Below are 23,083 nucleotides of genomic sequence, written 5' to 3'. Positions count from 1 at the left end.
TAAAAATTAAATCATTTTTCTGATCGCTGCATTAGTGTCGCTAGTGTCGCTAGGTAGCTAGTTTTTTTTTTAGGTTCACCGCCAGGTTTTTATAGCGCTAGGTAGCCCGATATACTACCCAATAATGGTTTTAACCCCCTGATTGCCCCTAGTTAACCCTTTCACCCCCTTTTGCCAGTGTCACTAAGCGATCATTTTTCTGATCGCTGCATTAGTGTCGCTAGTGTTGCTAGGTAGCTAGTTTTTTTTTTAGGTTCACCGCCAGGTTTTTATAGCGCTAGGTACCCCAATATACTACCCAATAATGGTTTTAACCCCCTGATTGCCCCTAGTTAACCCTTTCACCCCCTTTTGCCAGTGTCACTAAGCGATCATTTTTCTGATCGCTGCATTAGTGTCACTAGTGCCGCTAGGTAGCTAGTTATTTTTTTAGGTTCACTGCCAGGTTTTTATAGCGTTAGGTACCCCCATATACTACTCAATAATGGTTTTAACCCCCTGATTGCCCCTAGTTAACCCTTTCACCAGCAATCACAGTATAAGTGTCACTGGTGACGCTGGTTAGCCAGTTAGTTATTTAGGTTCCCCATCAGGTTTTTATATAGCGCCAGGGACCCCCATATACTACCTAATAAAAATCTGCTATATTTTTTTTTTTAACACATTTTATTGAAAAGAAGAGCATATACAGAAAGCTTGAACATTTCGTACAGAAATAACATTTTGTTTAGAGACGTCATGTCGCTCTTACGTCTACCGAGACTTGCATATATAACAAAACATTTATAACAAAACAAAAATTCCATTATAATCTCTCGAAGGGTATCTTATCTTTGTTTTGTAATCCGGTAGAGATGGTTCTACTAGCTTAAAGCGGAGCTCCACCCGATTTATAGACAATGGCTTTGCGGATATGGGCGGGGTTGCTGCGGCTATTCTTTTTTTTATTTTTTATAATTCTTTATTTTTCAAATTTATCCAACAATCTCGATTTTTACAAAATTCCATCCATTTAACATTATCTCCAATGAAAATCCTCTTTTATTCCCCCCTCTCCCTCCCTCCCTCCCTCTCTCACTCGGTCCTTCCATTATTGGGATTTACTAACATTCAAGTAACTTCCGATAATTGTCAGATTTTCTAAATTGTAACCAATGCCTCCACTTATTCAGGTAACTCTCCTCTGCATTTTCTGATTTAGAGATCTTGGCTTTGATATTTCTTATCTTTTCCAGTCTCTCTACCCATTCCTTCATTGTGGGGGGATCCTGAATTTTCCATCTCCGTGGGATCAAGGCTTTAGCAGAGTTCAACAAACAAGGGATCAAGGACTGTCCATACTCTTACTCTCTGTCTTCTGTACTATGAAATAAACACACCCACGGATCGCTCCTAATCCTTTCACCTGTTATACTAAAGCTTGCTTCTATTATTTTCCCCCAATATGCTTGTATTTTAGGACCCTTCCACCATAAGTGAGCAAAGGATCCCACCGCCGAGCATCCTCTCCAACACTTAAAGGGGTTTTCCTTACTGATCTTATTTCCTTGCTGTGGGGTTATATACCACCTAGTCAGGAGTTTATAAGACATCTCCCTTGTTTGTGAGTCTATCGCTACCGAATACGTACGTCTCAATATTTTATTTCTCTGTCCATCACTCCTGTGGAATGGCTCACCAGAGTCTTTGGTGGAATTTTTTGAGAATTTGAACCGTAATGACAGGGGTATTTTACTTTCTTTTGAAATGAGTTCCTCTAAGATTAATTTCTTGGATTTAGAGATAGGGATTGTGGATAATAAATTTGTGTTCAAAACGCATTTCAAGCCAACAGATCGAAACAGTTTTATTTCCCTTGATAGCTGTCACCATAAATCATGGTTGAGTTCGGTTCCACGCGGCCAATTTTTACGCCTGCGGAGGAACTGCACTGACCTTGATACGTTTAAGACACAGGCAGAAATCCTCAAACAAAAATTTGAGGATAAGGGCTATGATGCTAGAACTTTGGATGGGGAAATACAGAAAGTTATCGATATCAATAGGGAAACTCTAGTTGCAGATAAAATACATCGAGAATCTGATGATACTTATAGATGGTCTATGCTGACATCTTTTTCGATACAGCATAGACAAATTAAGACCATTATAAATAAGCATTGGGATGTGTTGAGGAGTGACCCGGTTCTGGGTTCTAAGTTGCCTGAGCGTGCTAAGGTTCTCTTTAGGGGGGCACCCTCTTTACGGAATTGTATTGCCCCTAACGTTATCAATCCACCCAGGCGCCCATCATTCTTTCATAATCTAACGGGCTTTTTTCCCTGTAAGAAATGTATTGTGTGCCAATTTAATACTGCTGGTAGACATAAAACAACTGAGTTCACATCGACAACAACCAATAGAACACATACTATTAAGTCATTTTGTACCTGTAATACCAGATACGTAGTGTATCTAATCACTTGTCCATGTGGGAAACAATATGTGGGGAGGACAACGAGAACATTTGCAGTCAGAGTAGGAGAGCATATATCCCTGATAAAGAGTAGGATCTCTAAACATACTGTTCCGAGACATTACAGGGAATGTCACAATAGCGATCCTACAGGCACACAGTTTTTGGCTATTGATAAATACACACCCCCGTGGAGGGGTGGAGCCATGACTCGGGGTGTTTCCAAGTTAGAGACCTACTGGATATATACGATCCGATCCCATTTCCCGTTTGGTCTAAACATAGAATGGGACATTAATGCGTTCATTAACGATGGGTAGGTAGAAGAATGGCAAGGTCCTGGTGTGTGTGTATTTTAGTTTCATATTTTTGTAGTTTTTTACAATTTCTGTATTTTTGGCTACTATCTTTATGTGAATAGGTTTTTTTGTATAGTTCTTCTGCATAGTTGCTATTTATGTAATATATGGTTCCTGGGATAGAATTCTATCTGCCTTTTGTGTCAACGCATTGGTCTCTATGTGCTTAATGACATACATTATATTACTGTGTGTTTGTGTGCACATATGCTTATTACCATTTACACATTTGTCCTGGGTAATTTTTGGGAGTTTCGGTTCCTTTTACTTAGTTTATGGTGAATACCTTTCTGCTGAGCATAATCTGATACCTAATATATTTCTTTATAGTTTCTATATCTATACCTATACCCTTTATGGAGTATACGGTGAATATCTTTTTGCCAAACACAATCTGGCATGTAATATATTTTTTTTATATATTTATCTCTATTTTTAATATATTGGTAGTGATGTATAAATTTTATATAATTTTTCGCCTCTCTTTTCTTTTTCTTTTGTTGGTTCTTTGGGACCCGGAAATGCTATGTGTATACTCTGTATGGTGTGCGCTCCGACGCACGTCTATTTGCATTCCATTAGTAACCGGAAGTGGGGCGTTTCTATTTACATCACTTCCGGTGCCTGACGTACCTCCATATTAGAGCTTCCTCTGTGCGGTGCGTTCCAGCTTTTGTCTGGTTGCAGTCCAGCACGGACCGGAAGTGAAGCTTGTGAAGTCTTGGGTCGCTCCTTTGATTGGACGATTAGTTAATCTCTAGCCTTGACCCGGAAGTGACGTCTGGTACATAGCGTCGCTGTTTTTAATATCTGTTTTCCTGGGTCATTGTGGTATTTTGGAGCCAGCCCTGATAATGATTAGGGAAGGTCTTATTGCGAATATGTTTAGACATACAATTATGGGGATGCTTACGAGATAACATGGTAATGAGGCGTGGAACGCACGCCGGAAGCCATGTTAAACCGGAAGTAACATGCGGTGACACAGGCAGATTGAATTTTCGCCCAGATTGGTATGTTTAGTATATAAGTAAGTGGTCTGCAGTGGAGTGGTACCCCAGATGACGTCTTTTGAGGACGAAACGCGTCGGGACTCCTACTGCAGCTGTGCTTTTTTATATGATATAAGCGCTTGAGTCATTGGATACATTTCTACAATGTGCGTTGGAACATATGGCGGAAGATTATTTCACTATTTGAGTACTTGATTGAAAGTTCCCTGGAGAGTTCTTTACGTCGGAGAGTTCTACCTAAAGAGTGTTTAAAGCCTGAGTGATCCTTCGAATATATATTCGTTTGGATCCATTTAATCTGGTAAGCTCACATCCTAATTGGTGACGGAAATGCCACGGGGTGTCTGCATGCTGTCTTCATAGAAAGAAGGTGGACGGTTCTTTTCCCTTCACGTGTGGATTGGATCTCAGAGACTTTTTTTGTATATCTCTTTCTGGACTGTTTTGCAATAATTGATGCTTTTTTTTTTTTTTTTTTATCTATTTTCTATTTTTTACTTTTTCACAAATTCAAATTGTGCACGTGTGGTGTGTTTTGAGAAGCATCATTTATGAATGTTATATAATCCTGACATTTACATAATATTGTCATATCACTATGTGGTTATAAATAAGGTCACTTTTCTTTTATAGCGCTACACTTTAGTTTAATATTTGCAATTTGTTCACGTTTCTATATCCTTGTGATCGTGTTAGCAGCTTTTTTCTTTGTTGGTGTTTTTTGGAGATAGCGCAGTGTTGACTGGTATTGACAGTTTTTGGATACATCACTACTTAGAAAGCCTATTTCTCTTTCCCATTTCCCCAGATACTCAGGATATTTATATTCCGCTTCTTCTATCAGAATTTTATATATTTTTGCTATCCTTTTTTCAAGGCTTTGCCGGTTCGCTAATAATTTTTCTAAAGGCCTCAGCTTTTCCTTTCCCCTCAGTGGATGTGGCAAGGACTGGGTAAAGTAGAATAGTTGTGAGTGTCTCCATTTATCTAAAGGCTTATGTCCCCATTTCCCAATAATTTCTTCATATGTGCATAATCTATCACCTACCATAACCTCGTGTAATCCAATACTGTTTTTCCTAGCCCACCTACTAAAGTATATATACTCCTCATGCCCTGGTCTAAAAAACATATTATCCAACAACGGAATTAATGGTGAATTATGTGTCCAACCGTGTCTCTTTGTGTATTTATTGTGTCCCAAACCCGCAGTGCGTTTTTCGTCAGTGTACTTGTATTTACTGCTAACTCTATATTTTTTGCTGGTATCCATATTAATTCTCCTATATTCTTTGTGCTTAAATTAATTTCTAGTTCTGCCCAGTCCTTGCCTTTTTCATTATAGATCCAATCCGTAACACGTGATATCATAATAGCCTCATAATACTTTTTAAAATCGGGTAGGGCCAACCCCCCTCTCTCTTTACGTCTAGTCAGGATATGAAATGCTACCCTCGCTACCTTACCCCTCCATATAAATCTTCTGATCATAGTTTTAAGTTTATTTAGATACGCTGGGGGTAATAAAATAGGAATCATTTGGCAAGTGTACGTAAATATCGGTAAGATAAACATCTTTATTACTTTTTTTTCTTCCCATCCACGAAAGGGCTCTATATTGGATCTTGCTCAATTGCTGCTTAATTTTGTTAAGAAGAGGGATATAGTTAGCCTCAAACAAACCTCCCATTTTTGCTGTCCAATTGATTCCAAGGTACCCTAATTCTTTCGGGTACCATCTGAACGGCAGCTTCACCTGCAACGCATTCTGTTCAGCTGTCGACAGATTCAAGTTTAATATCTCAGACTTCGACATGTTCACTTTAAAATTCGAGACCTTCCCGAATTTCAGAAGTTCTTTCATAACTCCCGGGATAGAAATCCTCGGGTTAGCCATATAAAGTAAGAGGTCGTCAGCAAAACCTGCCGTCTTATACTCCTTGCCCATTACCTTTATTCCCTGGATGTCTTGATTTTTCCTAATGGCTACCAGAAGGGGTTCTAGTACCATTATAAAAAGAAGCGGGGAGAGGGGGCAACCCTGACGCGTCCCATTGAACAACTCAAGGGGGCGGGACAGGGATCCATTAATTCTTATTCTGGCTTTGGGATGGTCATACAGTGCTTCTATCCATCTTCTCATCCTTTCACCTATTCCATAATGTCTTAGTGCTTCAAACAGGAACCCCCAACTGACCCTGTCGAATGCTTTTTCAGCATCGATCGACACGAGTACAGGGGCTCCCTGTCTGATTGCTTCCTGCATTAACATAATGGTTTTCAAAACATTATCTCTCCCTTCTCTCCCTTGAACAAAGCCCATCTGGTCTTTCTGAATCCAATCCGGCACATAGGGCCTCAATCGCTCCGCAATAATTTTTGAAAACAGTTTAATATCTCAAAAGAGATATTGGCCTGTAGCTTTCCACTGCCATAGGATCTTTTGCCTCCTTCAGGATTAGTGCTATATGTGCCAACATTGTTTCGTCTCTAAACTTACCCCCCCCCCCCCCCACCTCATTGAAGTACTCACACAATTTTGGCGCAAGTTGTTTTTGAAATTTCTTGTAATATAAGATCGGAAACCCATCTGGGCCAGGACATCCTCCCACTGCTGTATTTTTAATTGCTCTTTCCACTTCTTCAATCGAAATTGGGGATTCTAATGAAGCCATTTCCTCTTGCGTAAGTTTATGTAAGTCTAACCCCCTCAGATAATCGCCTATTTCCTCTCGGGTCGCACCCTCCCTCCTGTGTCCAATATTATAGAGGGCACTATAATATGCATGAAACGTGTCCACTATCTTTTCCGGGATAATTTGTACTTCTCCCTTTTTATCTCTCACCTTTGGGATAAAAGTTCTATTTTTTTTTCCTTCACCTTCCTGGCCAACCATTTTCCTGATTTATTTCCCCAAAGATATCTTTCCTTATCTAGCATATGATAAACAGCCTTCCTCTCTTGCTCCAAACACTCTTCCAACTCACTCTTCATCCTTATCAACTCTTGACTCTCCGGGCTTCCCTCCATCCTCCTACTCTGTTCCCCTCTCTGTATTTCCTCATATAATAGCCGCTTCCTTCTTTCCCTCTCTTTCTTCTTCCCAGCTCCAATCCCAATTAATATACCTCTCATTACAACTTTATGTGACTCCCAAAGTATTGGGATGGAGACTCCCGGGGTATCATTCAATCTAAAAAATTGTTCCATTTCCTGTTCAATCTTATTTATTGATTCCTTATCTTGTAACAGTAGTTCATTAAGCCTCCAGCTTGTCCCCGGCTCACGCACTCCCCTCATCTCTAACTGAATTTTTACTGGCGCATGGTCTGAGACCGTTATTGATTTTATTTCAGCTTTCCTCAATGCTGATAAAAGCTGGTACTCTTGAAAAATGTAATCGATTCTGGAGAAAGAGCCGTGTACCGGGGAGAAGCAGGTATAGTCCTTGTCCCTTGGATGTAGTCCCCGCCAAGCATCTTGTAATTGAAAACTCGCTAAAGCTTTTAGCAACTTTCTCTGTTTATCATTAAATGGTCTACTTCCTCCTTCCCTGGCGTTCTCCTTCTTCGCATCCATGTTCCAATTGAGGTCTCCTGCTAAAATCAGATTCCCTTCCTTGAAATCTTCTATCTTTTTTAACACCTTCCTTAAAAATTTATCAGCATTCTTATTCGGAGCATATACATTTACAATTGTACATTTCATATTTAGTAAAGTCCCTTTTATACACAAATATCTCCCCTCTGGGTCCACCAGACGCTTTTCTAATTCAAATCTCATTGCTTTACCAAAGCCAATTGCCACTCCTCTGGAATAAGGGGAAGGAGAATCCCCATATATCCACAACGGGAAGTCCACTGTGTTTAACTTAATACCTGAAATATGTGTTATATGTGTTTCCTGGAGGCATACTATATTTGCTCCCATATATCTTAATTCATCATTAATCCTATATCTTTTCCTTTTTGTATTTAGACCCCTAACATTGTAAGTAACAACATTCATTACTTCCATGTTTTGTTTCCAAATATTGATTTATTTCCTCTCTTTTTGACGCATCCAGTGTACCCAGATAAATCTACTCCTACTGACTCTATGGAAGGATCGAGTGAGAGCCCCAAAAAGCAATCCCCTCCCCCCCACATCCTCCCCCTCCCCCACCCCCACCCCCTGTCTTATAACGGAACGTCTCAAAAGATTGGGTAAGACAACCCTTTTCCCGTCATTTCTATGGTTCTGGGTGACCTCCAAGCCTGGTCGTCCCACCTCCATAGTATCCCTAGGGCTCGCTCAAACCCACAACCATAGGAGACCCCGCCTCACTCGCCTCCCCATTCCCTCTCCTCCCCCACCAACCCCTCCGTCCCCCGCTAGGCCCGCACACCGCTAGTAATCCCTCTTTTTCTCTGCACGGTCCAAGGCTCCTGAGTCCCCCTATTTTTTAAGGTTTTCCCTGTCTCCCCTACATCCTCATCCTTTTCCCATTCTAACTGCGGAGGGGGATTTATACCTAACCGCTCACAGAAATCTTGTAAGTCCTCTGGAAAACGGAGGACCGCAGACCGTCCCTCTTTCTTCCCAATTAAACATGACGGGAATACCCATTGATATGGGATGTTTGCTGCCACCATCATTTCCGTAAGCGGTTTAAGCCGCCTCCTTCTCCTTAAGGTCTCTACTGCTAAGTCCGAATAGATCTGCAGTTCTGCGCCCCCGTAAAACAGCCCTGGATTAGTTCTAATCTTTCCCATCACCTGAATCTTTTCCTCAACATAGTGAAACCTCACTATTACATCTCGCGGGGATTCTGACCTCATTCCTGAGGATCGTGTTATCCTATGTATTCTATCTATTCTTAGTGGTTCTGAGATTTCCCTATCTAACAGTGGATTGAATATTTGTTGAGCTACTTCTTTAAGTGTTAGGTTATTATGAGACTCAGGAAGACCTTTTATCCGTAAGTTCTTTTTCCTACTGCGATTTTCCTGGCCTTCTAACTTATGCATTAACCACTTCAGCCCCGGACCAATAAACACCCTAAGGACCAGAGGTCTTTTTCCAATTTCGCACTGCGCTGCTTTAACTGGTAATTGCGCGGTCATGCAATATTGCACCCAAACGAAATTTGCGTCCTTTTCTTCCCACAAATAGAGCTTTCTTTTGATGGTATTTGATTGCCTCTGCGATTTTTTTTTTTTGCGATATAAATGGAAAAAGAGCGAAAATTTTGAAAAAAAAAGATATTTTCTTCTTTTTGTTATAAGAAAAATCGAATAAACTAAATTTTAGTCATACATTGAGGGCAAAATTTATTCAGCCACATGTCTTTAGTAAAAAAAATGTCAATAAGCATATATTTTTTGGTTTGCGCAAAAGTTATAGCGTCTACAAACTAGAGTACATTTTCTGGAATTTACACAGCTTTTAATTTATGACTGCCTATCTCATTTCTTGAGGTGCTAAAATGGCAGGGCAGTACAAACCCCCCCAAATGACCCCATTTTGGAAAGTAGACACCCCAAGGAAATTGCTGATGGGTATGTTGAGCCCATTGAATATTTATTTTTTTTGTCCTAAGGGATTGAATAATGACAAAAAAAAAAAAAAAAAAAAATTTTACAAAAAGTTGTCACTAAATGATATATTGCTCACACATGCCATGGTTATATGTGGAATTGCACCCCAAAATATATTCCGCTACTTCTCCCGAGTATGGGGATACCACATGTGTGGGACTTTTTGGGAGTCTAGTCGCGCACAGCACCCCGAAAACCAATCACCACCTTCAGGATTTCTAAGGGTGCAAATTTTTGATTTAACTCCTCACTACCTATCACAGTTTCGAAGGCCATAAAATGCCAAAATAGCACAAAACCCCCCAAAATTACCCCATTTTGGAAAGAAGACACCCCAAGCTATTTACTGAGAGGCATGTGGAGTCCATGGAATATTTTATATTTTGCCACAAGTTGCGGGAATATTACAAACTTTTTTTTTTTTGCACAAAGTTGTCACTAAATGATATATTGCTGACACATGCTATGGGCATATGTGAAATGACACCCCAAAATACATTCTGCTGCTTCTCCTGAGTACGGGGATACCACATGTGGGGGACTTTTTGGGAGCCTAGCCACGTACGGGACCCCGAAATCCAAGCACCGCCTTCAGGATTTCTAAGGGCATACATTTTTTATTTTACACCTCACTACCTATCACTACCTATCACAGTTTCGAAGGCCATAAAATGCCAAGATGGCACAAAACCCCCCCAAATGACCCCATTTTGGAAAGTAGACACCCCAAGCTATTTGCTGAGGGCCATGTTGAGACCATTGAATATTTTTTTTTTGTCCCAAGGGATTGAATAATGACAAAAAATAAAAAAAACCCTAAAACCTAATTGATATCACCCGCCGGGTGATCAGGGGATTAAACCTTTATTGGGTAACAAATGGTGGGTGCCCTGATGCTATAAAAAGCAAACTAACCAGAGTCACCCGTAACACTTATACGGTGATCAGTGGTGAAAGGGTTAACTAGGGGCAATCAGGGGGTTCAAATTTTTATTAGGTAGTATATGGGGGTCCCTGGCGCTATATAAAAACCTGACGGGGAACCTAAATAACTAACTGGCTAACCAGCGTCACCAGTGACACTTATACTGTGATCGCTGGTGAAAGGGTTAACTAGGGGCAATCAGGGGGTTAAAACCATTATTGGGTAGTATATCGGGGTACCTAGCGCTATAAAAACCTGGCGGTGAACCTAAAAAAATAACTAGCTATCTAGCGACAGTAGCGACACTGATGCAGCGATCAGAAAAATGATCGCTTAGTGACACTGGCAAAAGGGGGTGAAAGGGTTAACTAGGGGCAATCAGGATGTTAAAACCATTATTGGGTAGTATATCGGGGTACCTAGCGCTATAAAAACCTGGCGGTGAACCTAAAAAAATAACTAGCTACCTAGCGACAGTAGCGACACTGATGCAGCGATCAGAAAAATGTTTGCTTAGTGACACTGGCAAAAGGGGGTGAAAGGGTTAACTAGGGGCAATCAGGATGTTAAAACCATTATTGGGTAGTATATCGGGGTACCTAGCGATATAAAAACCTGGCGGTGAACCTAAAAAAATAACTAGCTACCTAGCGACAGTAGCGACACTAATGCAGCGATCAGAAAAATGATCGCTTAGTGACAGTGGCAAAAGGGGGTGAAAGGGTTAACTAGGGGCAATCAGGATGTTAAAACCATTATTGGGTAGTATATCGGGGTACCTAGCGCTATAAAAACCTGGCGGTGAACCTAAAAAAATAACTAGCTACCTAGCGACAGTAGCGACACTGATGCAGCGATCAGAAAAATGATCGCTTAGTGACAGTGGCAAAAGGGGGTGAAAGGGTTAACTAGGGGCAATCAGGATGTTAAAACCATTATTGGGTAGTATATCGGGGTACCTAGCGATATAAAAACCTGGCGGTGAACCTAATAAAATAACTAGCTACCTAGCGACACTAGCGACACTGATGCAGCGATCAGAAAAATTATCGCTTAGTGACACTGGCAAAAGGGGGTGAAAGGGTTAACTCTAGGGGCAATCAGGGGGTTAAATCTTTATTGTGGGGTGATATTGGGCTACCCTGGACCTAACACTAACTGCCCTGACAGTTTTAACTTTTACAACTGACACTGAATGCATTGATCAGTAAAGAAATGATCAATGCAATCAGTGACACTGTGACTGGGGGGGGGGGGGGGGGCGGGGGGGGTTTGTGTACCTATGTGTCAGTGTAGTGTTTTGGTGCACTTACTTTTAGTCTTCTCCTCGTAGTCCGGTCAAAAAGACCGCCCCGAGGAGAATGACATCACTTCCTCCTTCCTGTGTAAACAATACACAGTGGGAGGAAGTTCGTCATTGGCCAGGAGCGATCGAGAGGGGGTGGCCAGAAACCAACGGCCATCCCCTCATCACGGATCGCTCTCGGAGGGAAACGGACCGCCGTATCCAGCGGGAGGGGGTCCGATTGGACCCCCCACCCGCTGGAAGGCAGGCACGTACATGTACGTGCTTGTGCCTGCCTGTGCCATTGTGATGACGTATAATGGCAATACGGCGGTCCTTAAGTGGTTAATGCCCTATTTCCCTTCCGTAGTGCTGTGAGCTGCTCTAGTATTTCTTCTATTTTCTGCTCGTGGGTCTCTACTCTATTTTCTATCTCCTCTACTCTCCCCAGTACTTGCCCGATATCTACCCTTATTGTGGCAATTTCTACCTTGAGGGAGGTTTCCATTTTTGCAAACATCTCCCCGAGCATCTCTTTTAGGTGTGAGGTTTGTTCTAAGGGTGACGGCCGTCCATAACCTCCCGGGGGTATCCCTCCTTTCTCCACATCTCGCCCCCCCCTCCTCCTGCACCTCCTCCTGTCTTCCCCCATCCCCCTGTGTGGCCACTCCGTTCTTCTGGGTCACAGATAGCTTTGCGGGGATACTCCTCTCTATTCTGCTTTCACCCCCCCCCTCTGCCTGCTAGATCCCACCCGCACAGGTTTCTCCACCCTAGGGCTCCCAATCTCCTCTTCTCTTATAGTGGAATTTGCCGCCATATACCTTTGGATCCCTACCGGGCTTGAAACTGGGGTAATCGATTTCGTTTTACTCGATTTCCCCTTCATGATGCACAAAGGCGGGGGGAACTCCCCACAGCCAACAAAACGGCACTAGTATATTCAGCTGATTAATAGGCCCTCCAGCACCCTTACCCCCTACGTTTTCTCTAAAGCCCCCAGGGATTTATTTCATATCCCAGCCCACTATCTACGTCTTTAGTCTGTCCCCACCTTGCTTCACACTACATTAATTACTAAGGCACCATATAACCCAGAATAATATCAAGCATAAGTCCGGATAAAGTACATAAATTAGCTTCTTCCGTCCACCTGCTCCGGCAAAAAAGTCCATTTAACACATTTTTACTAAACACCGTAGGAGATTTTACTTTCAGGATACCACGTCATAATCTCCAATGTTACCAGTCCACCAATTAAGCAGATTCACATCAGGCAATATCAGTCACCATTGTTCTCCTTCAACCCTCTATTATTTCATCTCAGGGCAAGCATAAAACGATGTTCACTGTAGGTAATTTGGTTGTTTCTCCCACATTAGTCTATGGGACAGTTCCCTTTTTTTTTTTTTTTCCGCTGTTTACTTTAAGAAGGCTCACAAACACATATGCAGTGGTGGAACTCCAGCAATACAGGGACTTCAGCAATACAGTAACACCTTAGCTCTTAAATAGTTCTTCAATATAATTTCCGTATAGGATACAGGTACCCCTCTTCCGGTATACCTATGGGGGGTTACTATCGGGTCCTTACATTTCCTGGGACACTCTCCAGTCCCAGGTCATCCTCCCCCTGTCACTGCCACCACACTCCCCTCACAGGTAACAACAAGCAGATATGCTGTATAGCTGTGTTGAGCCCTCACAGGCTGTCAGGCTTACCACCTCTCTGGTTCAGTCATGCATAGTCTGTCCCGGCGTTCCGCCGTCAGCATTGTTCTTCCAGAGGCTCCTGTCTTTAATCTCTGCGCTGCTTGGGAAGTACGAGCAGGAAAACGAGGGTCTGCGGGGATGTGGATCAATCAGCCAGCATGCACCGGGTGTGTGGCAGGCGGAGAGCGGCGATATCGCACTTCATCCCGATATGTCCCCGGCGCCTGAGTCAGCTGTCCGATTCGCTCAGCTTCTCCGTCGATACAGTACCCCCTCCGGCGTCCGAGTTAGCTGGCCGGTCCGTGGGGCTCGTGCATCCGAGCAGCACGCCGCGCTCCTTACGGCGGGAGGCGGAGGGGAGGCGAGGGAGAGCAGGGAGGACGCGGAGGATCGAGCTCCGAGGCCACGCCCCCTACGTCATGACGCTGTCCTACCTAATAAAAATTTGAGCCCCCTGATTGCCCCTAGTTAACCCTTTCACCAGTGATCACCGTATAAGTGTTACGGGTGACTCTGGTTAGTTTGCTTTTTATAGCATCAGGGCACCCACCATTTATTACCCAATAAAGGTTTAACCCCCTGATCACCCGGCGGGTGATATCAATTAGGTTTTAGGGTCAGGGTCTGCGCCACCCCAGGCAGCGCTAGGTTAGTGCCAGTACCGCTAGCACCCACACGCAAAGCATAAACCTCCCGTAGTGGTATAGAATCTGAACAGATCAATATCTGATCTGATCAGATCTATACTAGCATCCCCAGCAGTTTAGGGTTCCAAAAAAACGCATTGTTAGCGGGATCAGCCCAGATACCTGCTAGCACCTGCGTTTTGCCCCTCTGCCCAGCCCACCCAAGTGCAGTATCGATTTATCACTGTCACTTACAAAACACTAAACACATAACTGCAGCGATCGCAGAGTCAGGCCTGATCCCTGCGATCGCTAACAGTTTTTTTGGTAGCATTTTATATTTAAATCCGGAAGGCAGTGCTTGGTTTTCGGGGTCCCGTACGTGGCTAGGCTCCCAAAAAGTCCCCCACATGTGGTATCCCCGTACTTGGGAGAAGCAGCAGAATTTATTTTGGGGTGTAATTTGACTTATGCCCATAGCATGTGTGAGCAATATATCATTTAGTGACAACTTTGTGCAAAAAAAAAAAAAATTGTAAAATTCCTGCAACTTGTGGCAAAATATAAAATATTTCATGGACTCAACATGCCTCTCAGTAAATAGCTTGGGGTGTCTACTTTCCAAAATGGGGTCATTTGGGGGGTTTTGTGTTATTTTGGCATTTTATGGCCTTCGAAACTGTGATAGGTAGTGAGGAGTGAAATCAAAAATTTGCACCCTTAGAAATCCTGAAGGCAGTGATTGGATTTCGGGGTGCCGTACGCAGCTAGACTCCCAAAAAGTCCCACATATGTGGTATCACCGTACTCAGGAGAAGCAGGAGAATATATTTTGGGGTGCAATTCCACATATAACTATGGCATGTGTGAGCAATATATCATTTAGTGACAACTTTTTGTAAACTTTTTTTTTTTTGTGTCATTATTCAATCACTTGGGACAAAAAAAAAATATTCAATGGGCTCAACATGCCTCTCCACAACTTCCTTGGGGTGTCTACTTTCCAAAATGGGGTCATTTGGGGGGGGGGGGTTTGTACTGCCCTGCCATTTTAGCACCTCAAGAAATGAGATAGGCAGTTGTAAATTAAAAGCTGTGTAAATTCCAGAAAATGTACTCTAGTTTGTAGACGCTATAACTTTTGCGCAAACCAATAAATATACGCTTATTGACATTTTTTTTACTAAAGACATGTGGCTGAATAAATTTTGCCCTAAATGTTTGACTAAAATTGAGTTTATTCGATTTTTCTTATAACAAAAAGTCGAAAATATAATTTTTTCTCAAAATTTTCAGTCTTTTTCCATTTATATCGCAAAAAAATAAAAATCGCAGAGGCAATCAAATACCATCAAAAGAAAGCTCTATTTGTGGGAAGAAAAGGACGCAAATTTCGTTTGGGTACAACATTGCATGTCCGCGCAATTACCAGTTAAAGCAGTGCAGTGCGAAATTGTAAAAAGACCTCTGGTCCTTAGGCTGTTTATTGGTCTGAAGTGGTTAAAGAAGAAGAGGATCAGAGAAGACAGGATCACACAGCCTTTATACACAATGCAAGGATTAACCCCACATCGAGTATAACAAGCATCCTTTACTGCATATACACAGTAACACAGATTTTACTGTTGTGGGTTTAGTAGCACTTTAAATATAGCAAAATGACAAATGTTCAAACGTGTATCTGTTTGTAAAAACTTTCCACCTCCCTGTTGTCAGAATTTAGAAAATGAGATCAGCAGCCGTGAGGCTTTGACCAAAGCTGTGATGGGCACTGGGCGCAAGCTAGTGAGAGGCAACCATTTTGCCAGCAAAGAGATTGATGAACGGCTACATCAGCTGGAAGTGGCTGTAGAAACATTGAAAGCTGAAGCTGAACGTAGGAGAACAAGACTGACACAAGCCTGCGAAGCCCAGCAATTTCTTACAGAGGTAACATTGACAAATACCTGTGTCTTATATACATCTACATATACATGCCTTGTCACCTGGTACTTATACGCATTTTTAAAAAGCTCCCAAAGGAATGTTCGAGTTAGACACTATGATGATTATTATTTGTGGTTTACTTTATCTATTGCACTGATACATTTCTGTCTATAAACTATATCTGAGATTTCACTTATGTCTTCTGACCACGTGTGCTCCACTCAGCTTTTGGAAGCCGAAGCATGGATGGCGGAGCGAGGCTTTATCATTAAATCCCCTGACAGTGGGAAGAACGAGGAATCCACACAAGCCCTACTTCGTAAATTAGACACCACCATCCGTGACCTGGAAGGTTTCTCTTCTAGAATTGAGAAATTAAGAGACACGGGCAGAAACTTACAAACTGACAGCGACAACCCAGAAAGGTAAGTATTATATACTACTGCTGTATTTCTCATTACCTTTACGAATCCCCAAATAAGGGGGCTATTTCTCAATTTAGGATAGTAGGCAGAGCCATGCAAGTTATTTCTTTAAACCTCTTGGACAACTGTACAACTAAAACCATTTGTTTATGGTGCTTATCCGGGGCACTTCCTTTTTTAAGGTGACAACTCCCACCCACCCATACATTGGTGGTGTTGTCACCCCAGCATGCACGTTCTCCCTGTGTAAGAAATTCTATTCATTTGATAAGAAATTACATGAGTTACCTTTCAGGAGGAGGTAATAATGTCCTCAGAAACATGCTCACCATGCTAGACATTCTAAAGAGTGGAATCAAAACCTGTCACTTAACCAATAACAAAAGCAAATCAAGAAATGTTTTGATCTTGATGAAAGTCTTTTCCATATGCCTTTTTTTTTAGCATAAAATGGATTTACAATTCTGCAATATGTAACTTTTAGGCTGGGTTTATACTATTGTGAATTGGATGCGGTTTTCCTGCGTCCAATTCACATGACATCAGACTTTGACGGACTCTCAATGGAGCCAGTTCACACATCTCCGGGGTGGCCATGGAGCACACAGCAGAAGAGTCCTGTGCAACGTTGGCCCTGTTTCAGGTCCAAATTCAGGCTGGGTTCACACTATGCACGGCCGCGGGGGAACATCAGGGAATTCGGTGTGTCCCCGTTTACTGTTTCAGGTCCAAATTAGGTCAGAATTTTGGGCTAAATTCAGAACCTTAAACAGAGCCAAAGGCGCACAGACTCTTCAGCTGCGCACTCCATGGTCGCCCCCGGAAATGTGTGAACTGTCTCCAATGACAGCTGGTCACAGTATCCTGTCATGCAAATTGGATGCAGGGAAACTCGCATTCCAATTCACGATAGTGTGAACCCAGCCTCAGTCAAAAATTCTGACCCAATTGGGACCTACAATTAATAAAGTGAACGGGGATGCAGCGGAACCCCTGCTGTGCCCGACAGATGCACATTGTGTGAACCCAGCCTTACTGCAGCCAGATAATGGATACTCAAATGAGCCCTCTTGTAGTACAGGGAAGATTGGTCTGATTCAGAAGGGACATGTGGACAAGGTTTAGTAAATAGTATACCAAAGACTGAGTTATATTATATTAAAACACATAAATAGATTTTAACTTTACTGTATATTTAAATATATGTTAAAAATGAGAGAAAGCCCTAGATTGCAAAGATATTGCTTTTTACAACTTTTGGAGTAAAACTTTAATACATGGCTTTTTCAAAGAATCAAGAATTGAGATGATACTTATGCCAGTGTCTGTTGTAGCGCCACAGTGATCGCAAAGCTCCAATCACTCCTAGAGGAATATCGCTCCCTGCTGGAGAAGGCAGAACAGCGCAGGGGTCAGCTGCAGGAACAATATCAGCTCTTCCAGTATTTGAAGGAAGCAGGACTCATAGAGGCCTGGCTGGACAGCAGGAAGACTATTGCAGAGTCTGATGAGTTTGGTCAAGATCTAGAAGGCGTTAAGGTAATCATCTTGCCCAAGGTAATATGCATGTTACTATAATGGGGGATCCTTGTTCCAAGCTAAGATGTTAACATTGCAACACTGGAAGTCAACCAGGGGTCAAGTCCTGGGGAAAAAAGTGTGGGAACTCCCACCCAAGATCCACTCCCCCACCAAAAAAAAAAAATGATACGCTCATACGCACGAACGCTTCAAAAGTGGTATTTTTCATCCAATTTTCGTATTTTGTGTATGAAGCTTAACTGCTATGCCGCGTAGAAATGACCGGACTTTTCGCGGGAATAGGTCCGACGGACTTTCAGCGGAGTTGAAAGGACTTGGCCACACACAATCACACCAAAGTCCGACGGATTCGAACATGATGACGTACGACCGGACTAGAATAAGGAAGTTCATAGCCAGTAGCCAATAGCTGCCCTAGTGTCGGTTATTGTCCGTCGGACTAGCATACACACGAACGGATTTCTCGGTCTGGCGGAGTATCCGATGGAAAAATTTTAAACAATTTCTAAAGTCCGCCGGATTTTTGGCAAGCAAAGGTCCGATGGAGCCCACACACGATCGAATTGTCCGACGGACTCGTTCCGTCAGACCTTTGCTGTCAAAAAGTCCGGTCGTGTGTGCGCAGCATTAGTACATATAAAAAACAATCCTCAATAAACATAAATATGGTAATTCTCTGAATAATCAGCATTCATTCAATTGTGCTTCCATGCAAATGTGAACATCGTGGTCTGATCTTTATTGGGGAATCTTATTTTGTATATAGAGTATTTATGTGGTGAGTTTACACTTTTCATTGAACAGAGTTTGGATAACACAGGGTTAACCAAAAAGGTCATGAATTTACTGGACATTATCTGGACAGAATGCTTGGGCAGATAGTGATGTGTTCCTGCTTAGGAGATGTATGTTAGCTTGGGGGGCTGAAAAACTCTGCAGGGCTCCAACACACACTCGCTGCTATTCCAACCCTTCACATATTTCCACATAAACTTCCCTCCTGGCATTAAACTTTGCCAGATATTGTGCTCAGCTTACCACCCCAAACTGATGTTCCTCCCTCAGCTCACCTCTCCCCCTGCATGTCCTATGAGCAGAATAGCTGATCTACCCGTCAGCTAGACCTAGACCTGATCTACCCGTCAGCTAGCTGTGATTGACAGGTAGATGGAAGCAGAAGCTGTCATGGAGCCCCCTACTGGCAATGGCTGATGGTCAGGTGTGCGGCACTTACTTTTGCAAGCTGTGTCGGCGGCTGCTGGTGTAGCACCTGCCACACAGCTTGCATACTTCAAAGTCCTGCAGGACATGGCTGCTCATGGGAACTGAGTTCCTGTTGTGGAAAAAGTACAGGAACTCTGTTCCCATGTGTTCCCACAGGACTTGAGCCCTGAAGTCAACTGAACCCCATTAACAACATGTTAAGATCAGAACGTTACATTTTTCAACATAAATTTGAAAAGATTTGGGGTAAGTGGCTTGACACTTCTGGTATGTGACTACTTGAATGTTGTTGAAAATAGGCTTCTCTGATTTGGTTCGTATAATTGCCTATACCTAATGCTGTATGCCAAGTAATATATGACTATACTGGATGAATGTAAAACCTGCTCTATACGATGTAAGTGTAGCAGATGTGAGATGCATATTCTTGAAATGGTTTTCTTCACTCTTGCTTTTTGTGGAATTTGTATTCTTTACTAAAGAAACATCCTGTTTTAAAAAAGAGTAAAGCCTCCCCCTACTCTACTAAAAAAAGGTCATGTTTTTAAGTCCGTCTATGTTGCTGTTGAAGATTTACCCTCACTTCCTGTCTGGTGAAATTCTTGTTACAAGGATGGGAAGTAAGAATAAATCTCTCCAATGAGCACTGGATAGCGATAAAAACCCAACAGGGGTTCTAACAATACTTACACATACAGTATCTGAATTTGTCTTGATATCAGCTTCCCGTATTTCTAAGTATGACAAAAATCAGAAGGGTAAAAGTCTGGGTGTTGCTTCCAGCCAGTGAGGCTCTTCTGTAGTTAATGTGTGCAAACAAGGTACATGCTGGGACAGGAGGAAAGGGCAGAGTTATGGCCTCATCAGTGTGGTGCTGCCGCTCCATGCTTGCAGTGAGTGTTTGCTGCTGATAAGATTAGGAATGTGGGTGGCGGTATAGGAATGTCTGGAACTCAAAATTGACTGAAGAAAATTACAAATTATAGAGATTTGTTATGAATTTTTATCCAGTGAATACATAAGAGAATAGGGTTATAGGGGAATCAATATGGAGGTGGCCTCACCAAAAGAGCTGTACAGGGACCACAATGCTTGTGTCACTTTTGTCTGTCATTGAGATGCCTAGTGAGTTGCTAAACTGATTTGATTTCCTTCCTTCAGGCCCTGGAAAAGGGATTTGAGAACTTTGTTAAGGAAGTAGAGACCCTGGGGAAGGGTAAAGTTCAGTCACTGAATGAACTGACATCAGGACTGCTGAAAGAGTCACACAATCAAGCAGAAGAGATCAAGAAGAAGGCAGAGGAGGTGAACAGAGCCTGGGATGCCCTGTGCCGTGCCATACAGAATAGAGCTAAGGTAACATTTCTTTCTCCCATCTATTTCCTGTAGCTAGATTTCCATTCTTGTTGTATACAATCTATATTATTTTTAAAGTAACAGAAAACACAACAATCATTTTTGTAGATTGCTGAATAACAAAACATACCTATATAGAAAACCCTTTGTACAATTAGGATATACTGTAGTGTCCCTGTGCCCAGAACATAGGCGTGCGCACAGGGTGTGCCTGGGCACACCCTAATCACCCTGTGTGGTGCAGATTCCACCTATTTAGACCCTGATATTTCACCAAAACCCACTAACAAAAATTGTAGAAAAAAAATAAAAAATAAATTGTAAAAAATAAAATAATAAAAATAAAAAGAGTAGGCAAAAATGGACTAGGGCCTCATCCGAAAGAATACAGAGAAGAATATCAGGCAAATATTGGGGTAAAAACCCCCATATCCTGCAATGACGGACTATAACGATCACAGAGATGAGACATAATACGGAAAATTATCAAATTTTATTGTACAAATTTAAAAAATAACAAAGCCCAAGTACCTCACCGAGGGGAAAGCTTTACATAAGACATACAAGATCCCAAATCAATGTATACAGTTGGAACGATACAGTTCAAACAGTAATGTGGTCTGTTGTAGTCTGTGCGGTCAATGTTTTGCCACTAATGTGACTTCTTCAGGACCCAGACAATCTGGGTCCTGAAAATGCAAAGTCTGGGTCCTCGAAGAATCCACATTAGTGTAAAAAAAATAACCAGTCTGGTGCATGCTGCGTTGGTGACGTTATAAGGCGGCAGTACCAGCAGGTGATGTCGCCAGGTGACCCTGCCCTTACCTATATAAGAACTGTCAAACAGCGGAGAAGGCATTTGAAGGTCGGCCGTCAATGAGTGCAGAGCGTTTTTTTTTCTGGGTGCGGCAGACGGCATGATTAATTACGGATTTACACTGGGGGACACTGTTTTTTTCATTTTTTTAATAAAGGAATTGTCAAACTGTCTGTTTTTATTACTTTTTGACACTTTTTTAGTGAATGGGTTGAGGTACTATGTACCCCATACTCATTCATACCGGGGGGGCAGGATCTGGGTGATCCAGATTCTGATAAGCCACCTGCCTGCAGACCCCCACAAAAGACTAAGCTAAGGGGACCCCCCAGGCACTATATTTATAGGAATTTTTCATTTTTATTATTGCACTTTAAGCATCAGTAAAATCACTGCAATTGCTGAAAAAAGCAATTGTTTTAAAAAACTTTTTTTGCATTGATACATGTCCCACAAGGCAGTACCCAGACCCCCATACCCCTTTTATGGCCAATTACTTGCATATAAGCCATTAAAATGGGCATATTCCCTGTTTGGGAATTCTGCTGAGAACCAAAAGGGAGGTATTTGGACAATCTCTAGTGGTAAGGTGTCCACAAACTTTTGTCCATTAAGTGTATTTTTTTATGATCTATATAAGCCAGTGATGTACATTTTTCCCTTTGTGTTTAGACATTGGCAAAAGCTCACCAGGTGCATCAGTTTGATCACGATGTTGATGAATTGATATGCTGGATGCAGGAGAAGGAGGTCGCTGTGAATACAGATGATTATGGCTTTGACTTGCCTGGAGTACAGACCCTGCTCAGTCAGCATGGGGGAATTGAGGTGAGTGAAAGATCTACTCAATTTTGTTCTGGCGGCAGATAGGAAGTTCCCATCCCACTGCCAAAACACAGCGCTGTATACTGTATGCAGCTGATGCTACATACAGTTCATACAGCACTGACAGTGGCTACATCAATTAGTAAATGAAATAGTTCATTTGGGCCAGCTTGGCAAATGTTGTTCAAAAGTACTTCAAAGTTGTGTTTGCTTTAATATTTGATTTTGAAATCAATGTAGTTTCCCAAACGAAAATCAAATTTAGCATTAGAAATTTGTTTGAAAAAAAATTCCATTTGGCACTTTCAAATTAATGTTTGAAAACAACCGTCAATTTGATCTCACTAATGATTTAAAAATCAAATGAATGGTCCTGAAATTAAAGTTTTTTAACTAAATTCTTCTGTATGGCCAGCTTTAGTCTATGCTGGCATTAAGCCCTGTAGCCATTAAAGTGAACAGCCACATGGTTTTCCATTGTGTTACACAAGGTGGTAAGTTAAGTGACAGTTTTCATCAGTAAATGCTAGAGCAGGCATGGTTTCAAATAAGTTTTAAGGAAAAACAGATTTAAACTTTCATTATTTAGACAGTAGCAGTTTCTTTTTTATACATACACAGTGTTTTATGTAATTTGAAGTTATAATCCTTAAGTGGAGGAGTAGCAATAATGGACTTAATGTACTTCCTGTAAATTAAAAAAAATGGCCAGTTACTATACTTTTTTTCTTAAATCAAGGCATACTTGTAAAAGTGTACATGCCCGCCTTTTCTGCTGCCTGTGGCCCCGAACACCACTGCAATCTTGAAGAAATTGTTTATGTCCAAAGGAAAATCCAACACTTATTGGAGTGTCAGTCTCCTCGCTCTGCCACAGCTCTCACTGATTGATCCTGCTGACCTCCACACATTACAGGATATAGTATTGGCAAGGAAATTAGCTGGAGGAACCAGTGAGAGTTGTCAGGAGATCTAGAAGATCTACACACCTGGAGGTGTTGAGCTTTCCCTG

At 42.0% G+C, this 23,083-nt stretch overlaps 1 protein-coding gene across 3 annotated transcripts in view; it reads left to right on the top strand.

Annotated features, from left to right (window-relative positions):
* The window catches only part of SPTBN5 (spectrin beta, non-erythrocytic 5), a 404,631-nt gene that overhangs the window by 344,062 nt on the left and 37,486 nt on the right, over positions 1-23,083 (top strand). For all 3 annotated transcript variants that reach the window (XM_077464540.1, XM_077464541.1, XM_077464539.1), the window contains exons 53-57: positions 15,673-15,885; positions 16,108-16,307; positions 17,642-17,846; positions 20,235-20,429; positions 21,919-22,074. In XM_077464540.1, coding sequence (XP_077320666.1) covers positions 15,673-15,885; positions 16,108-16,307; positions 17,642-17,846; positions 20,235-20,429; positions 21,919-22,074 — 969 coding nt within the window. The remainder of the gene's footprint in view (positions 1-15,672; positions 15,886-16,107; positions 16,308-17,641; positions 17,847-20,234; positions 20,430-21,918; positions 22,075-23,083) is intronic.

The sequence above is a fragment of the Lithobates pipiens genome, unplaced genomic scaffold (genome assembly GCF_037356315.1).
Source record: "Lithobates pipiens isolate NorthernLeopardFrog02 unplaced genomic scaffold, aLitPip1_a1.2 Scaffold_30, whole genome shotgun sequence".
Lineage (NCBI taxonomy): Eukaryota > Metazoa > Chordata > Amphibia > Anura > Ranidae > Lithobates > Lithobates pipiens.
Note: the sequence above shows the minus strand (reverse complement) of the source record. Positions and strands in the feature narration are given on the sequence as shown.